The sequence below is a fragment of the Balaenoptera musculus genome, chromosome 12 (assembly GCF_009873245.2).
Source record: "Balaenoptera musculus isolate JJ_BM4_2016_0621 chromosome 12, mBalMus1.pri.v3, whole genome shotgun sequence".
NCBI classification, from domain to species: domain Eukaryota; kingdom Metazoa; phylum Chordata; class Mammalia; order Artiodactyla; family Balaenopteridae; genus Balaenoptera; species Balaenoptera musculus.
The window spans coordinates 12,549,863-12,567,190 of record NC_045796.1 but is presented as its reverse complement, the minus strand read 5'-3'; the positions used below and the strand labels follow the sequence as shown (position 1 = coordinate 12,567,190).

Genomic DNA, 17,328 nt, shown 5'->3' with positions numbered 1-17,328 from the left:
TTAAGATTTGTTTCAGTGCTCAAAATAAAATATAGTAACATCCAAGGTTAATTAAAGTATTCTGATATAGTGGGTAAACAGCATATACATCAAAGAAGTACAACAGCACATTTTACAGATGACATTATTGCATATAATGGTGTCAGCAGCTTGAAATACAATGTTTAACTTCCCATGCAGTCACCATGCTAACACATAAACAGGTTGCCTGGCTTGACTTAATCATTGATTTTACAGCATCATAGAGCGTGCCAAGTAAATAAATAGGATATGCTCATGATAGGGATCTCTATGCTTTACTTAGCTTACTAAGGATCAAATAAGGTAGAGTATATAAAAGTAATTTTTTAAATGGAAAATATATTCATAAATATGAGGTAGTAATGACTGTTTTAAGAATGTAGAATTTCATTTATAGCTGTTGGAATCTTTGATTTAAAAGAAAGTGACTTTTTTTGTTATTTTATTTTTGGTCTTTTTTTTTTCCATGTAGGTTTCATGCCACCTCCAGTTCCACCACCTGTTGTACCACCACCTACTATTCCACCAGTAGTACCAACATGTGAGTTTTCTACTTTAAGAATTTTCTTTCTTTATGATAGTGGTAATGTGTTGGTTCTCATTTTTGTGAATTATTGTTAATTTTTTTATCATGGAAGTTTTCAGACAAATGCATTTTTTTGGTTAAATGATTTCTAACAAATTAACAGTATCATATGACGGTCCATATTCAGATTTGCTCTGTTGTATCAAATTTGTGTTTTTTGTTTTATGTATAAAATGTCTTAATCTAGAGCAGCCCCACCCACACCCCCCTTTTTAAGAATGCTTCATGTCTTTGACTTGTTGAAAAGCAGTTCACTTCTGTATGCAAGATCCCAAATAATGGGTTTGGTTTTTTTGCTTCTTTGTGGTATCTTCCTTGAATCTCCTGCAGATAGAAAGTTTTTAGCACCATAGGCTTGTTTAGAATATGCTTCACCTTTTTTGGTAAGAATACTTAACAAGTGGGGTGCTGTGGACTTGCCATTATACCACATCAGGAGCCGGGCAGTGCCTTCTTGTCCCACTTTTAATGATGTCATAATGGATCAGAGCATTCAGATAGTGGGACCTGGTCATTTTAAAAAGTCGCCCTTCAGATTTTCATCAGATGGTTTCATCCTTTGATTATTATTGCTGAATCTGCTTTTCATTAGTTGCAAAGTGGTGACCTTCCGAATTTTGTAATTCCTTCCACATTTCTTAGCAAGAATTTTTTCTGTAAAGAAAAACTTTCTCTTATCAACTAGTAGTATTTAGTTACCTTGAAGTACAGTTGTACAGGAGATGCTAAATTCTTTCCTGTAAGTGCAATTTTTCAGAGTAATGAGTTCTATGGATATTATCTGTGATACCCAGTGACTGAAGGTGGGGGAGGATTTCCCTTATTTCTCCTTCTCCACTCCCTTCCCTCTACTTTTTTCTCCTTCACTTTTAGTAGTGTTTATGGATTAATGGATTTTTACTTCCAAGTGGTTGCATTCACCTTTCTTTTTGAAGTTCAGTTTGTTCATTTTTGGACAGTAAGAGCCTTTCATGTTACTTCTCTATTCCTCTGAGATGACTGCATCAGTTTTTGAGAGCTTTTTGGCCTAATACTAGACCAAAGGACTTTATTGTAAAGAGAGTGTATATGATACAGAGCTTTACGTTTTGGTGTTATAACCCATTTTTCTTACATTTTTAAACTCTTTTCTCTCCTTCAGTGTTTAGACAACATTAGGATCCTTTTTGTGTTACTGTTGGTTAATTAGGAAGAATTGTTTGTTCTTTCTGAAAATTAGAGAAGTGCTCAGAAGCCGTTTCTGAATTCACCATTCACAGAGACTCACCTTACTTAGAGCCTCCCTCCCAGTTGTTTCTCCTTACGCTGTTCATTTTGGAAAACCTGGGATCAGTTAAAGGAGAATGAGAAGCCCCCCCGTGTGCCGGCTGCCCCCCTAATTGCTCACACCGTCTTACCTCGTTCTCATAATCCCCGTACGTGATCCCGGTTGGCTTTTATCCCTAGTTTACAGCTCTGTTCTGTGCTAAGAGTTAGTCTAGGTAGTCCAGAGTTAAATGTGAGGATAAAAGTTTCTAAAATCCCAAAATACATGATTTAGTAGTGTTGTGAAATAAGTTTGATTAGAAATTCTGTTTGTGATTTTTATATTCCACTAGCTTAGTTTTTTAACATATAGGTGACATATACAGAAGAGTTTTTCTACCCATTCTTTATGCCTTTTTTTTATATCTTTATAAAAAGGAAATGTTTTTACCTTTTTATTTGTAGTTCTCGTCTGATGAGTTTCCAACCTCATTTGACAAAAAGTAGTGAATGTAAAGACCCTAGTACTTACAGTTTCAACGGGATTGGGCAGATTTTCACTCTCATATTTGTTGGTCTTCACCAATCATTTCTGTATATTTAGATATTCCCATACTGGCATCCTTGAAAAAAAATTACAATTTTTTTTTTAATTGCTGGGATTTTGTTCTTAAGTATGGATCCTTATTTTACTAAACATTTCTCTTGAAAATATTTCTAAAAATTGTTGTTTTTCCCTATTTTTAAAAAATGAAGCTTTCTAAATATGGTTTAGCTTCTTCAGGATGACTCATTTGTCATTTTGAGCATCAGTTATTATGTAATGTGCTAGGTAATACAGAGATGCCATTAAATGAAACACTCAAGCTGCCAGAAGTTAGTTTTCATTATAAACGAAATACAGGGACCAGAAGAGAATTCACATATGTCATGTTAACTGAGCAGTCTTACCAAATAACTGGGGAAAGAGGATAGGAAGTCATTTAAAACTTTGGCAAGACCAGTGTTGGTCATACTTAATATTTTAACCTAGCACATGAATTGATTAGCTAATTAAATCTGAAATATATATTCTCCTTCTTTAAACAGCTTTAGTGCAGCCGCCATTATCTATGACTCCAGAAACTGTGAAAGATGTTGGATTTGGTAGCCTTGTTTTGCCAGGTGGTTCTGTTGCCAGCAGTCTTGCTACTTCCACTCTGCCAGCTGGAAGTGTTTTTAATCCTCCAACTAAACAAGCAGAGCCTGAAGAAAAAGTACCTCATCTTATAGACCACCAGATTTCTTCTGGTGAAAACACCAGATCAGGTAAAAAGAAAAAAGAAATCCCCAGAAATACATAGCTAAATCATAATCACTACTTCTCTATATTGGTGTTTAATTCTTAGGTGCCATGAATGTGTAAAACATTTATCTCCTAAAGTTCCTGTGAAAAACAAATTTGGCATTCCCTTCAGGATAGTATAGATTTTGACACCTTTCCATTAAGACTCCTTCTCCTCCTTTTTTTGGCCTATTGGAACTGTTCTAATGTGTTATCAAAATAAGATTGCACAAAATATGTATACTTACAGAAAGATTAAAACAAACAAGTATTAGTTATAAGTAACTACTACAAGATATTCAGCTAGGTCTAGAAGATATAATATAGTTTTGAAAGCAGCAAGTCCTTTTTTTTTTTTTTCTTCCTGTAACTGTAAAGCAGTTTATTTACTTGCATGATGCCACACACAACACAGGCTTTAAGTAGCAGAGCCAGGAATTAAACTCTCTTAGTTTTTTGAAACCTGCAAGCTCAGTGTTCTTTTGGCTACACTATACATCTTTTTTTTTTTTTAATCTTGGAGTATGATTGCTTTACAATTGTGTGTTAGTTTCTGCTTTATAACAAAGTGAATCAGCTATACATATACATAAATCCCCATATCTCCTCCCTCTTGCGTCTCCCTCCCACCCTCCCTATCCCACCCCTCTAGGTGGTCACATGATCTCCCTGTGCTATGCGGCTGCTTCCCGCTAGCTATCTATTTTACATTTGGTAGTGTATATATGTCAGTGCTACTCTCTCACTTCGTCCCAGCTAACCCTTCCCCTTCCCAGTGTCCTCAAGTCCATTCTCTACGTCTGTGTCTTTATTCCTGTCCTGCCCCTAGGATCTTCAGAACCAAAGTCCTTTTTTTATGGCACCACTGTTAGTATATTAAGAATTGTTTGTACTTTAGAAAGACTTTTGTTAAAGGTGGAGAATCAGTATAAAACCTGATATTTTTGTTTAACTTAAAAAGATTTCATGTAAAGATTTTAGGTAGCAGCCCCGCTTATGTTTTAATATTTAAATTTCACTATGTATGGTATTAATAATTTTAGCTTTAATTTTTTAATATCTAGTATATCTGGATTCTTGGGGGTATACAAGTAGCTGATTAAACTAACTACTGGAAATTATAGCATTAATAATTATAAACATAGTTTCCTTTTCACACCAGAATGATTGTGTTATTTTTCTTTCCATTTTAGTGATTCCAAATGATGTTTCAGGTGGCTCTGCGATTTTAGGAGGACAGCCGCCAAATGTGACGAACAATTCTGGAATTCTGGGAGTCCAAAGACCAAATGTATCAAGTAATAATGAAATTCTTGGAGTCCGGCCATCTAATGTTTCCAATAGTTCTGGGATTATTGGAGCCCAGCCACCAAATATTCTAAATAACTCTGGCATTTTGGGAATACAGCCACCAAGTGTGTCGAGTAGTTCTGGACTTCTGGGCATGCTTCCCCCGAATATACCTAACAATTCCGGACTTATAGGAGTACAGCCACCCGGTGTTCCAAATACTCCTGGACTTTTGGGAACACAGCCACCAGCTGGGCCTCAAAATTTACCCCCTTTAAATCTTTCTAATCAAAGGATGCCTGCAATGCCAATGTTAGACATTCGTCCAGGACTAATACCACAGACACCTGGACCAAGATTCCCTTTAATGCAGCCTGGAATTCCACCTCAGCGGGGACTCCCTCCCCCAGCGGTACTTGATGCAGCTCTTCATCCACCACCCCGTGGTCCTTTTGCTCCAGGAGATATTTTTAGTCCACCTGAAAGACCTTTTCTAGTTCCTGGAAGACAAAGTGTAGACAATGTTGCTAATCCAGAGAAAAGGGTACCACTTGGGAGTGATAGCGTTCAACAGGAAGGAGATAGAGATTACCGGTTTCCTCCCGTAGAAACCAGGGAAACCATTAGTAGACCTCCCCCGGTGGATGTTAGGGATGTGGTTGGACGGCCTGTAGACCCAAGAGAAGGTCCTGGAAGGCCTCCATTAGATGGTAGAGATCATTTTGGAAGACCTCCTGTAGATATTAGAGAGAATCTGGTGAGGCCAGGCATAGATCATCTTGGTCGAAGAGACCACTTTGGCTTTACTCCAGAGAAGCCCTGGGGGCATAGAGATTTTGACGAGAGAGAGCATCGGGTTCTGCCTGTCTATGGTGGTCCAAAAGGCTTACATGAAGAAAGAGGTAGATTTCGGTCTGGAAACTACCGGTTCGATCCTAGAAGTGGTCCTTGGAACAGAGGATTTGGACAAGAAGTTCACAGAGATTTTGATGACCGCAGAAGACCCTGGGAGAGGCAAAGGGATAGGGATGACAGAGATTTTGATTTCTGCAGAGAAATTAACGGAAATCGTTTTGGACGAGAGAGAATTCAAAACACCTGGGTCCCCCCTCCTCATGCTCGGGTTTTTGATTTTTTTGAAGGGGCCACTTCTCAGCGAAAAGGTGATAATGTGCCTCAGGTTAATGGTGAAAACACCGAGAGACATGCTCATCCACCACCTTTACCAGCGCAGAGTGATCCTGAACTTTATGAAAAACTGACATCTTCAAGTGAAATAAACAAGGAGAAGAGTGACACAGTTGCTGATATAGAGAGTGAACCAGTGGTAGAAAGCACAGAAACTGAGGGGACATAATCATCACTCAGTAGGTAAAAGATACATTTTGTAAAGTTGTCATCTCTCTGTAATAGATTAATGGCTGACTGGACCATAGTTGTTCACTTTCGTCTGCCAGAATTAAGTTAATCTGATGTTCATGTTCACCTTTCTCTTAAAATAATTGTACAACTGACTTGTATAGACATTGTTCTTAATATGAACATGGTAGGTAAACATTTTTTTATTTTTCTGATAAAATATAAATGTTGCCCCCAGATTCTTTTAACTTCAAGGAAATGAATAACAGCTTGTCAGAGACTTCCTATGGAAGAAAGAATTTTTTAGATACTACCATTAGGTTGGATATGGTAATAGATATATTTCAAAATAGCAAGCGGTGGTATATCTTATCCATATCTTTAGGCTGCTGCAGAATTTTAAGGTAATAGACAAAGCTGTGATATTTTATGCAAAGACTGGCTCTAGATATTTGAGGAGCACAATACAGAGATTTTAAAAAGTGATTTTGTAAAATCTACACTATGGTCTCTGTTTCTCCAAAGTAAGTGTTTGTGATTTGTTCCTCATACTGCAGTGAGTAAAAAGAAAAAAGAAAAAAGAAAACAACATAAATATTAAAGTACGTTTCAATGTTGGGTGAATTTTGTTTTTAGATGCCAATAAAACTTATTTGTTTGATAACAGTGTTCTAGGAATTGTATTTTTTTAACCTACAGATTCTTAAAACCATGGATCATTAGCAGCATGTGCTTAGTTGGTGCAGACTTTTTCTGTTACTCGTAAAACAACAGCAAAGAACCATGTGGTTGGAAAGAGCATGTACTTCGATATAAAAATCATGCAGTCTCGTTAGTATGTGTGTAATATCTGTGTATATTTATTGCCTAAGTCATATGTAGAGTTTTCTTTCTCTGTACGTCTATTTTCATGCACATACAGAGAAAAATAGAAAGTTGGTAGTTTAGATAATAAAATATTCTTTAAAACTGGATAGAAAATAAGAGAGATTTGGCTAATTGACATTGCTCATAGTTACAGCTCTTAGCCTTTATGATGGTAAAATAAGAAATATTGTAAAGAAGTACATTGGCAGTTTGGCAATTCTCTTTTAATACAGTTAAGCATGAAGCCAGATTTAGCATCAAGCTGAATTCCACGTAAATGCTTGCATTGCTTTGTTTCACACTATTTGCGATTCTGCATAGATAGTGCTTATACTAAAGTACTTACTGGTCACTTGCCTGAAGTGAATTTCTCAGTTGCACAAAATGTAGAGTAGTGTTGGTGGATTTTAAAACATTAACTTGTATACCAGAAACAATGTGTCTGTCATGTGTTTTGTAGGCTCTGCATAACGCTGTTCAGATTAGCCTCCAAGGTAAACTGAGTAGCAGAAAAATTTGGGATAAGTTTCCTGTTTTATTTATTATTACTATGCTTTTTGCTTTTGCTTTTCATTTATTTGCTGTTTGTTTCTTCTTTGGGTTTTACATATATACACATATATATAAAACCATTGGTGTTTTTTCGTTTCTAATGATGGCTTTCATTTGGTCCCATGAATAGTTGCTTTGTCTCCTATTCCAGTAATTCCTCATTTGTTCTATTTACCTAAAATTCTTAAGTTACATTTGTCAAGCCCCCCCACCCCACCCCGCACCAAAAGAAATGATGGAGTACACCAGCCATTGAACATTGGGTGGTTTTTGCTTCCCTCTGATGATCTATAGATCTTTAAGGATTCTCGCCAAAAATAAAGTCTTTTCTTCTTGTAGGTTCTGAAATAGAAATAGTACGTTATTTATTTTGTTTTTTTTGGAGAAGTGGATGAGAGGGGGAGTTCGGTGTTTATTTCTAGGGTAATTGAATTCAGTCCAATAATTCGAGTTGGTTTCAGATCATTTCCTTGGGGGTAATGGGAAAGAACTGTGACATTGGTACAAAGTTTTAATATTCTGGAAAGATTTAGCCTTGTCCTTAAGGAAATTATATTAACTGGGATTTCTCTCAAACTACTTTAGTTACATTTATCATTATCAAAATTAAGTGACATTCACTTGGATTAAGTAGCAATAAAAAAGAAAGTGAGACTTTGCAGTGACTTTTGATCCCAAGCTTTTTATCACCCTTGGGCCTTCATGTGCAAACCTGAAAACAAAATGTGTACAAGTATTGCACTGGTTTGACGATTCTGATGGTGGAAGTTACCTAATCAGCTGTCAGTACTGTCTCCTAGAAACCCATCCTGGAAATGTGTGACACTCTTAAAACAGCTGAAAAATAATTCTGTGTAGTTAGGCTCACTTTAGCCTTGTATTGTTGTGTAATGTTTGAGTGAAAGGATATTATTCATCCTCATACTGAATTTCCAAAATTGATATTTACGTTCGCTGTTTTTTTTTTTAAACGATGGAGAGAAAAGTTAATTGTCTTACTTTGCTAAGTTTGACATAAGACCTATCACATTTTTGACGCTTTTGATCACAGTACTGCTGTCACTAGAATGCTAGCAATTAGAAATATGCAAGGAGTACCTAAATACTTTAATAAAACAGTTGAAGTGCTGCAGGCAATAATTACATTAGACAGGAGATCGCATAGTGTTTTGATTTGTGATATGTTAGAGAGAGAGAATGATAGGACTTAGTGTGGTATTAGTAGATTGCATCATTAATAGACATTAATTTCTAAATTTTTTTTATGTGTTTAAACATTTCATTAAACATTGACTTCTGTTCTTAGCATGAATGCATATACTGTACTTTGATCATTTTATATTGTAGATAGAAACTTATTTTAAAGCAAGGTAGTCTTTATCTACAGCATATCATAGGTGGAATGTTCCTTTATTTTAATTTTATTTCAATGTGTAGGGTGTACAGAATACTTAGAAAGCATTGGAAGATAGAATAGTATAAAATTATTTGTTTAAAACTCTGGAAATGACTTCATATAATATTTAATTAATACAATTTGTTTATTATTTAAACTATTACATTCTTACCAGAGCAGTTGCTTTTGTTCTGATAATTTAGTCGCTTCACCAAATTTATTGGCCATTTTTCACAAATTTGGGGTTGTTTTGTGAATGGGACAGTTTCGTTACATTTAAAAAGAAAGTTACCTCTTTTAATTTGAAAAAGTATTTTTTTTATAAACACTAGTTCATCAGATCTAAGGTGTCATTGATTGTAAGAAGCACCATTCAGAAATTTTTAAATGCTTCCGGTATGACATGCCAGCGATTATAAGACACGTTTGTAATTCAGAAATGTCAGAATGTAAAATGTGTCTTAGGATCAAAGAAATATGGTATTTCTTTGGTGTGTATATATATATATATATATATACATACTCCATATATATATATATTCCCTTAGTAAGTGATTTAGAAAAATTCTGATTTTTTTTGTCATTGTATATATTTTAGATGGGCACAACATTTAATGAAAAAAAATTTAACATTTGATTAAAAATAATTGTTATACCTTATGTGCCTTCATCGTTATTATTGGGTGCTATATTAATAAAATGTTTTAAGGGCTTTTAACTCTTTCAAAGAAAAAAAGCATTAACATTTTACTCTTTAAATATTTTACATAATGAAGAAGAGGAGAGCAAGTGTATATTCATTTTTAAGATAGGCAAAATAAATTAAAATTATGTGAGAAATCATAAATATTACAGTGTGGCAGAGAATTATAAATGCTTCCTTAATTGGTGATGCTCTGGTTTTATAGGAAACGTCTTTTAGGCTCACTTAAGTTGTAGGCTCCAAAAACTTTATTTTCTACTTCTGAAAAAGTCAGGTTGCTACACTTTTTAATGGGAGATTAAAAACAAGATACCTTGATCCAGCAAAACTTTCTAGAACTAGAATTTTAAATCAGTGGCACAAATTGTTTCCTTTGGGGGCATACTTTAAATGAGGGCATGTGTATTGAAAGCTATAGGAAATACACTTTCTCTGTTGTTCTCAGCCAGGAAATGTGTGACAGAAGAATCACCTGTGGAGCTTTTTGAATATATAGGGAGGGGATGGTCACCACAGACTTACTAATACAGAATCTCCTGGGGAGATACATATTCATGTTCATACACCAACACACATACCTTCCACATATCACCACTTTAGATATGTTAAAATATGCAAATGTTTAATGTACCATACACTTGAGATTTTTTAATGTTTTTTTTTAAATAGTGATACAAAATTATTTTTAGTGTTTCAGTAAAGTATACAGTTAATTGTGGTGATTGGTATTGGAGGGTGAATAAAAAATAGAGAAGTCCATCACAGATGTTTTAAATTCAAGTGTTAATCTAAAAATGAATTATTATAGCAAGAAAGGGGTGGAAGGATGACGCATGTGAGATGGTTTTGTTGGAAGTATTTTTGACCCAGGTGAAACTTTGTTATCGGATACCTCAAAGAAAAATTTACTAGATGTATCGTGTAATTAAATGCTTTGATTATAAAAAGGGTCCCTTTGGGACCAAAACCGCAAGCATTAAAGCTTATCAGGGATTAGGAGTAATGTTACTAGTAGGACTACTTAGATGTGGGTTGCACATCAGAGACTAATGCAAGTCAGTGGTTTATTTTGGCATGAGCTTTGCTCAGACATTTTTCTTCCCCTCTACTTAGATCTTTTTTTTTTTTTTTCCCCCAGGGAGCTCTTCACCTCATATGTACTTAGAATTACTCTGCCTTGTTCTAGTCAAGATATAGAACAAATATTCTAAGTAATCTCTAAAATATGTGTAGTATATCTAGGGGTAGAATGGTGCTAATGGGCTAACTTTATATTGTATGAGAAATGTGGGATGCTTTGGGATAGTAGGGTGACCTGTAGTGAAGGAAGCTGAGGGCATGCTTATGCAGAGCCCAGTAGGTGGTAGAGAGTGCGCTTGGAACTTGTGACCTTGAGCCCTGAGTTTAGTGAGAATTAGATGAGTTAGTTTAATGAGCGTATTAAGCGCGCGCAGCAGCAGCAGAACGTAGCACTTGATTGACCTGCGTTGTTTGTCCTCCCACCTCCCACCACTATCACTCAGCCCATGGGCGGCTGTCACTGTTGTCTCTTATTTTTCTGCCTTTCTCAGAATTCTCATCACAGCACCTCCCAGCCTCCTTTTTGACCTGTCATTCCAGGCAGAGGCTATCAGTTGGATTTGTCTGTTGAAAGCAATTTGCTACTTCCTTTGCTTAGTGATTTTCTAAGGTCGTTGCCAGCATTTAAATACCTTGAGTCAATGAAGTAAGTTTTCTCTTCTGTAAAAGACCAGCTGAGGAAGCAGGAGGAACAGAGGGAAAGGCTAACAATGTTGGAACACTTCTTAAGAGAGCATACATAGGTTTTATTGCCTTTGGGTTTTCAAAACTAACATTTCTAAATATATGTCTTCAGACAAGTTACTGCACCTCGAAGCGTCATTTCTTAAAAGCTGGCCTGCAGGGCTGCTTTTTGTTTTTGTTTTTTAATTGATGATAATATTAGCTAATATTTAATAGACATATACTGTGTGACAAGAACTGGGATGATTTTATTACCTGCATAATAGAATTCTCATTGACAGTCCTGTGAGGTAGTTGTTGCTTTAATATCTCTTATTAAGAGAAACCTGAGTCACGGATTTAATATCCTGAGATCTCACCACTTGTAAATATTTGAGCAAAGATTGAAACCCAGGCCTGTCAGATTAAAAAATTATCATGTACCACTTAATAAAGTGCCAGACACATGTGGCAGAGGTTCACCAACTATTAGTTCCTCTTCTCTTTAGAAAAGGCAAATAAATTTGTGCGGAAAAACGTAACATGCGTACCAGGCTTATCCTTACAGGGTAAGGCTGCAGTGAAACACTGAACTTGTGTTTTCACTGTTACAGTTGAACTTGGGGCTGTCTTCTTTTCCAGTGTCTGAACATTCACTTCAGCTTCGTTTTCTTAGATTCTACTTTCAGGATATGTTTTTTTTCTTAAAGTGATACCATAGCATAATATTGTTAACTTTCTAAATAACTTGCTACTTTGGAGGCAGGTTTGTGTTGCATTGATATTAACTAAGATTTCTTTTTGAAAACACCTTTTCCCACAAATTAAATAAAATTTCAAAACTTTTTTATTCTTTAAAATGTTTCAGTACTTGTAAAGCAGAGCCAGTGATAGCTTCCAAATTTATATTTTTGTGGCTTTGGCAGCTTCTTTCTAAAATGTGGCGGTTATACACTGTATATTTAGCCAAAACTTAGTACTCAGTTTTCTTGTGTATAAAACTCATATATTAGGAATATTCCGTGGCTTGAAATAAATGAAATATGTGAAGTTATCTTTACACATAGTAAGCATTCAATGTTAGTCGTTATTCACCACTTGAATTCAAGCAGTCTGGAGGTTAGCTGTTGTCTTTGGTAGTAGTGAATAATTTACAGTTATTTTACTTTATTAGAATGTATAACCTGATTCTAGGCTTTCTTCACGTCACTAAACTTAGATTCATATGAGGTTTAATCCACAGCATGTCATGGTGCTGGCCTTTGATCACCTTTTCCAAAGTCTTTGGACAGATGATTCTAAACATTGTGGCCATTATTACTGCCTAATCCACACATCAGGGGAACATGCTTATCATATTTGTGAGTTATACTTCTATTTCTACTAATCTTGCCAAAGTTAATTCTTATTTGCTTATGTTATGATTATTACATGAAATAAAAAGTTCTTGCATTTGAACAGTCGCTTTTTAATGACATGAGTCTTGTGTTTATTACTGAACTTGGGTCAGTTTACACATTAGTAAGAATATTAGTAAAATCAGAAGACTTGTATTAAATAAATAATCTTTGAAAGTATAAAAGATAACTTGTTTAAGAATTGATCTTTCCTTCTCTGGTTATTGAAACTACTTTGAGCCTTTTTAGATAGGCAAGGGTAGCATTTACCTTCTTAGAAGGTTCTGAAAAACATCGTATCACATAGCACTGTGGTCATATGCAGGGTAAAGATTTAGAGATTTCTAAGTAGTAATGCTATCAGGGCTTCATTTAGGACAGTGTTTTTTATAAAATTTATTCAATTAATTACAGTCCTCTTTTTATCATATTACTGTCTGAATTGTTAGCCAAATAGTGTCTGACCATATGTTAAAATACATTCTCATTACAGGGAGAGGGCTTTGAGAGTGGACAGAGAAAATTTTTAACCTCTGTGTCATTGACATTCTGTATAATTTATCTTCAGAAATACACTGTTTGGTAGGATTCATTTTCCCTTCTTTACAAATAAGCAAACTCAAATCCATGGTCACACAGCCTTTGATTTGCATAGATGTTTGAACCCTGGGTTTGCTGACTTCAAAGCTATGCCTTACTTTAAAAAATGCTCTTTTGGACAGGTAGATTCTAATTATAATATATGGTCTGTATAATTAATTTCATAGAGCTGCTGTAACAACATACCAAAAAGTGGGTGGCTTAGAACAACAGAAACTTAATTTCTCATAGTTCTAGAGGCTAGAAGTCTGAAATCAAGGTGTTGGCAGGGCCATTCTCTCTCTGAAGGCTCTAGAGGAGAATCCTTCCTTGCCTCTTCCCAACTTCTGGAAGTTCTCAGCAATCCTTGTTGTTCTTGGCTTGTAGATATGTCACTTCAATCTCTGCCTGTGTCGTCACCTGGCTGTTTTCCATCATGTGTCTTCACATCATCTTCCTTCTATGCTTGTCTGTATCTAAATTTTCTTCTTAAAAGCACACCAGTTATATTGGATTAGGGGCCCACCCTACTCCAGCATGACCTCATCTTGACTAATTATATTTATAATGACCCTATTTCCAAATAAGGTCACATTCTGTGGTACTGGAAGTTGGAACTTAAACATACGTTTTTGGAGGACACATTTCATAACAACCTATGACTGAATTCTGTAACTATTTAAGATCTAAGTAAATATACCTGGAACAGTTTAAAACACACATACAGGGGGGAAAGATAGTCACATTTTAAAGTGATGAAACATCTTTATAGAACTCCATTTTTAAATTACTTTGGGTGTTATAAACAAATTTAAAACTTTCATACAAGTATTGTTGTATAAATTGTTAAATACGATAGCCACTGCCTAGCTTTTAAGATGGATTTGTAATGCCCATACTTTTATGTTCTTTTAGTAATACTTCAACTAACAAATCGGCAAAGAAAATCCAAAAGTATTGGCATTATGTAGCAAAGAATCTATTTACTGCAAATTATTCTTGCACTTAAAAAAATTCATGCTGACTTTTAAAAGTGAAGGTTTTTTAGACTTCATTAAATACAGCTACACTGAAAATATGCAGTGTGTCTTTCCATTTCATTTCTGTTGTTTCTTTTTTATAGTATATTAGCATTTGTTTTGTCTGCTCATTAAAATTTCCTGTTAAGCAAGTGATATAACTATCATTTTGCTGTTTCAGTGGTTTGTTAGAAATAGGTTTTTCATTTACCAAATAAATTAACAATTTGTTCACTATTTTTATTTATCTAGTAGCATAACCTTAATATATTTCTCTGTTTCTTCATACATGGCTTTGTAGCTGACTGACTCCAAGTTGTATAAATATATAGGTCTTTACTAAATAGGTGTTTTAACAAGGTCCCCTATAACTTTTGTAGAAATTTGAATGGAGAATTCTGATTTTCATTTGAAGAGCACCAAAGTACTTAGAACACTGCCTGGCATGTAGTATCCCTGGGTGTTCACTATTGTTATAATTGTCCAAAATGGCTAATAGAGACTTTGGGGGCATGCAAATCACTGTTGTATATTAATTGCAAATAATTAAGGGATAATTTATGCAGATTTGAATATTAACAACCTCACATCAGGGGGTAGGGCGAGGGGATGGGATGGAGTTATGTGTTCTTGGAACCTTAAAGCTCTGAAGTTTTTTCTTCTGCCTCTACAGCTTACCTAGTTATTCGAGCTATATTTGTGTTTCTGGTCCTCAGTACCAGTCTGAAAACATAGGGAGTTTGATTTGTTAGGCTGGTGGCAAGCCTGCTGGTGCACCTGGCTTGCTGGTAATAAAGAGATGGCTGTGATCTAATTTCAGGAAGAACAATTAGACGGCTTCCTTCCTTTTGTTAATTGTCTAAATATGTCCAGATAGTAACAATTTAATGGTGAAAACATAGTATTCCTCATTTTCTTATTCAGCAAAGCAGGAACTCAAGTTTTAAGAGTAGAGATTTTTCCATGGGACTTGAAAAACGCTGATTCGATTAAAATGAAAAAAAAAGATTTATACTTTTCTCATAAATACACTTATACTAAAAAGAAAGTTGTTGGGACTTCCCTGGCGGTCCAGTAGTTAGGACCCCACGCTTTCACTGTTGAGGGCGAGGGTTCGATCCCTGGTCGGGCAACTAGGATCCCACAAGCCGCGCTATGCAGCCATGTGGGGGAGAAAAGAAAAGTTGTTAATCACTGAAATAAACAAATTATGTTTTAAAAATTGTGTCTGACTCAGTCCATTGTATGGGAAGAATTGTCTTACTCAAATCATTTAGAAAAATGCTTTAAAAATTTTTTGTTAGACCTCCCTATATGACACTGAGAATTTGAAAAGCATATTTAGAGTTATTTTATCCCAAATTAAGTCTGTCGAATAAAATTTGAGGTCTCAAAAGATATTATCTACTTGAGAGAGAGAAGTGAAGTTATTTAATTACTGTCCATTCTGGACTATCTGGTCATTCATAGAAACTAGTTTAGGAAGACATAGTAGGGATCTTGGTTCCATTGGAAATCATGAAATGCCACAATAACTGTAGTTACCTGTACTTCCAAATGGAAAGCAGTAATTTAATTTCTCATCAGAGCTTTAAAAAAAATAGTAGCTAGACTCTCTAGGGGATAATGTAAAATTTAATTGTTACCTTGATATAGAAAGCTAAATTTGGAATTTGGCAATCCCTTCAACTGTGTTACAGCTGTACTTTTTCTTTGCCACACGCTGTAGATGCAGTACTTTAAATGGGGAGGTGTAAGTACAAACTGTACCTGTCTCCAGATCCACAGTTCAAAGCCTTTGCTTTAATTTGAGCTCTGTGTTGGAAGTTTTCTTCCTAACATGACTTCTATACTCTGAGCAGATAAACTCAGTAGTGTACATTTTAATTAATGGCACACAAAGAGTGACTTCTTAAATTAGTATCAGTTTTCAAAGGGCCAAAAAAGGATTTCCCTTACACCAGCAGCATTTTCATTTAACTGTTAGTAAAAGTAGGGAATGTGAGAATGTTTATGGATGAAGGAAAAATTCTAATGGAGGATTCACCTGAGAAACTATGAGAATAAAGGCACTGAGTAGCCTTGGGATCTTATGAGCCTCCAGCTATGTGATTATTATAACTATCCAAGGGTTGTAGATGAGGATATGGCCTTGATTCTTTTCTAAAGCACTAAACATCAGATGGAAATGATTTTCAGAGCATATAGGAATAGTATAACCAGGTCTTGAAATCAGGATGACATCTAAGTCCAGAGAGTTGAGTAAGGCTGACATTTTGTGATTTGTCATTGAGTCCTTTCAAGGTGTGATTTTCTCAGTTTCTCCAGAGGAATACTTTGCTACTTTTTCCCTTTGTTCTTAGCAGTTTAGACAGCTCTCTATCCATTGTCGTTAACTCCAGCGGTTGATGGTCTGGTGGAAAAAGAAAGTCGCTATTGACTACTTATGCCTTTTGTTGCGTTTTGTTGTCAGATATCTACTTTGGCATCTTAAACAAAGCATCTCTTCTGGCTGGAAGTGGTTGAGCCAGGTTGATTTTTAATGGTATATATTTTTTCTGTTGCTCAGTGAGTAGTCTTTGCTTTTGTTTCTCTCTTGACTGTTTACATTTTTAATTTAACATTTCAAAATGGTTTCTGATAATCTAATACAATTTATAATACAATTTATACACAGACACATATATATACATGCATATGTGTATATATCAAGCACCTTCTCAACCTTTAGCAAGCTTTGTAGATTTTCTTTTGATCTTTTTATGATTGTACTTGAATATTCTCTCAGGAATCAGACAACTTAAAAGCAATATCTTTTCTTTCTCTCCTTTGAGTCTCACACATGCTTAGCAAACTTGTAGTTCCTAGGAATTAGATCTTTAAAGGCTGATATAGTCTCATCATGGCCAACTCAGTCTTTATTAGAAAAATGACTCTTTTTAAATGCCCCAATAACTAGAAATTAATTTGTACTCAGTACTAAATGTATTCTCAGAGAATGAGAGAGAGCAAGAGAGCTGCCTTTAATTTTTAAAGCAGTGATATTTCTGATAGCTGGCTAAAAAAGTAGCTTTAAATGATTTTTGAGTTATGATTCATCTTCTGATTTATTATAGCCTAATAGCACTCTCTAAAATTACTGTCCAGTGCTCTCAATAGCATCAGTACTATGGTTCACTTTGTGGATTTTCTTCAGCTTCTTTCTTTGCACCAGCTGGTTCCAAAGACGCCAAAAGTTAATTGAGAC

The 17,328-nt window shown here is 35.2% G+C and overlaps 1 protein-coding gene across 7 annotated transcripts in view; it reads left to right on the top strand.

Moving 5' to 3' along the window:
- SCAF8 (SR-related CTD associated factor 8) overlaps positions 1 to 17,328 on the top strand; it is a 201,286-nt gene that overhangs the window by 72,656 nt on the left and 111,302 nt on the right. For 3 of the 7 annotated variants that reach the window (XR_005022199.1, XR_005022198.1, XM_036871922.1), the window contains exons 18-20: positions 494 to 562; positions 2,942 to 3,160; positions 4,370 to 5,837. Coding sequence is in view for 5 of the 7 variants with exons in the window: in XM_036871922.1 (XP_036727817.1) it covers positions 494 to 562; positions 2,942 to 3,160; positions 4,370 to 5,823 (1,742 nt within the window). In the remaining 2 variants the exon portion in view is untranslated. Of the gene's footprint in view, positions 1 to 493; positions 563 to 2,941; positions 3,161 to 4,369; positions 6,487 to 17,328 lie in introns of those variants that run through there. The other 4 variants (XM_036871925.1, XM_036871921.1, XM_036871923.1 and 1 more) reach the window with 2 other exon arrangements.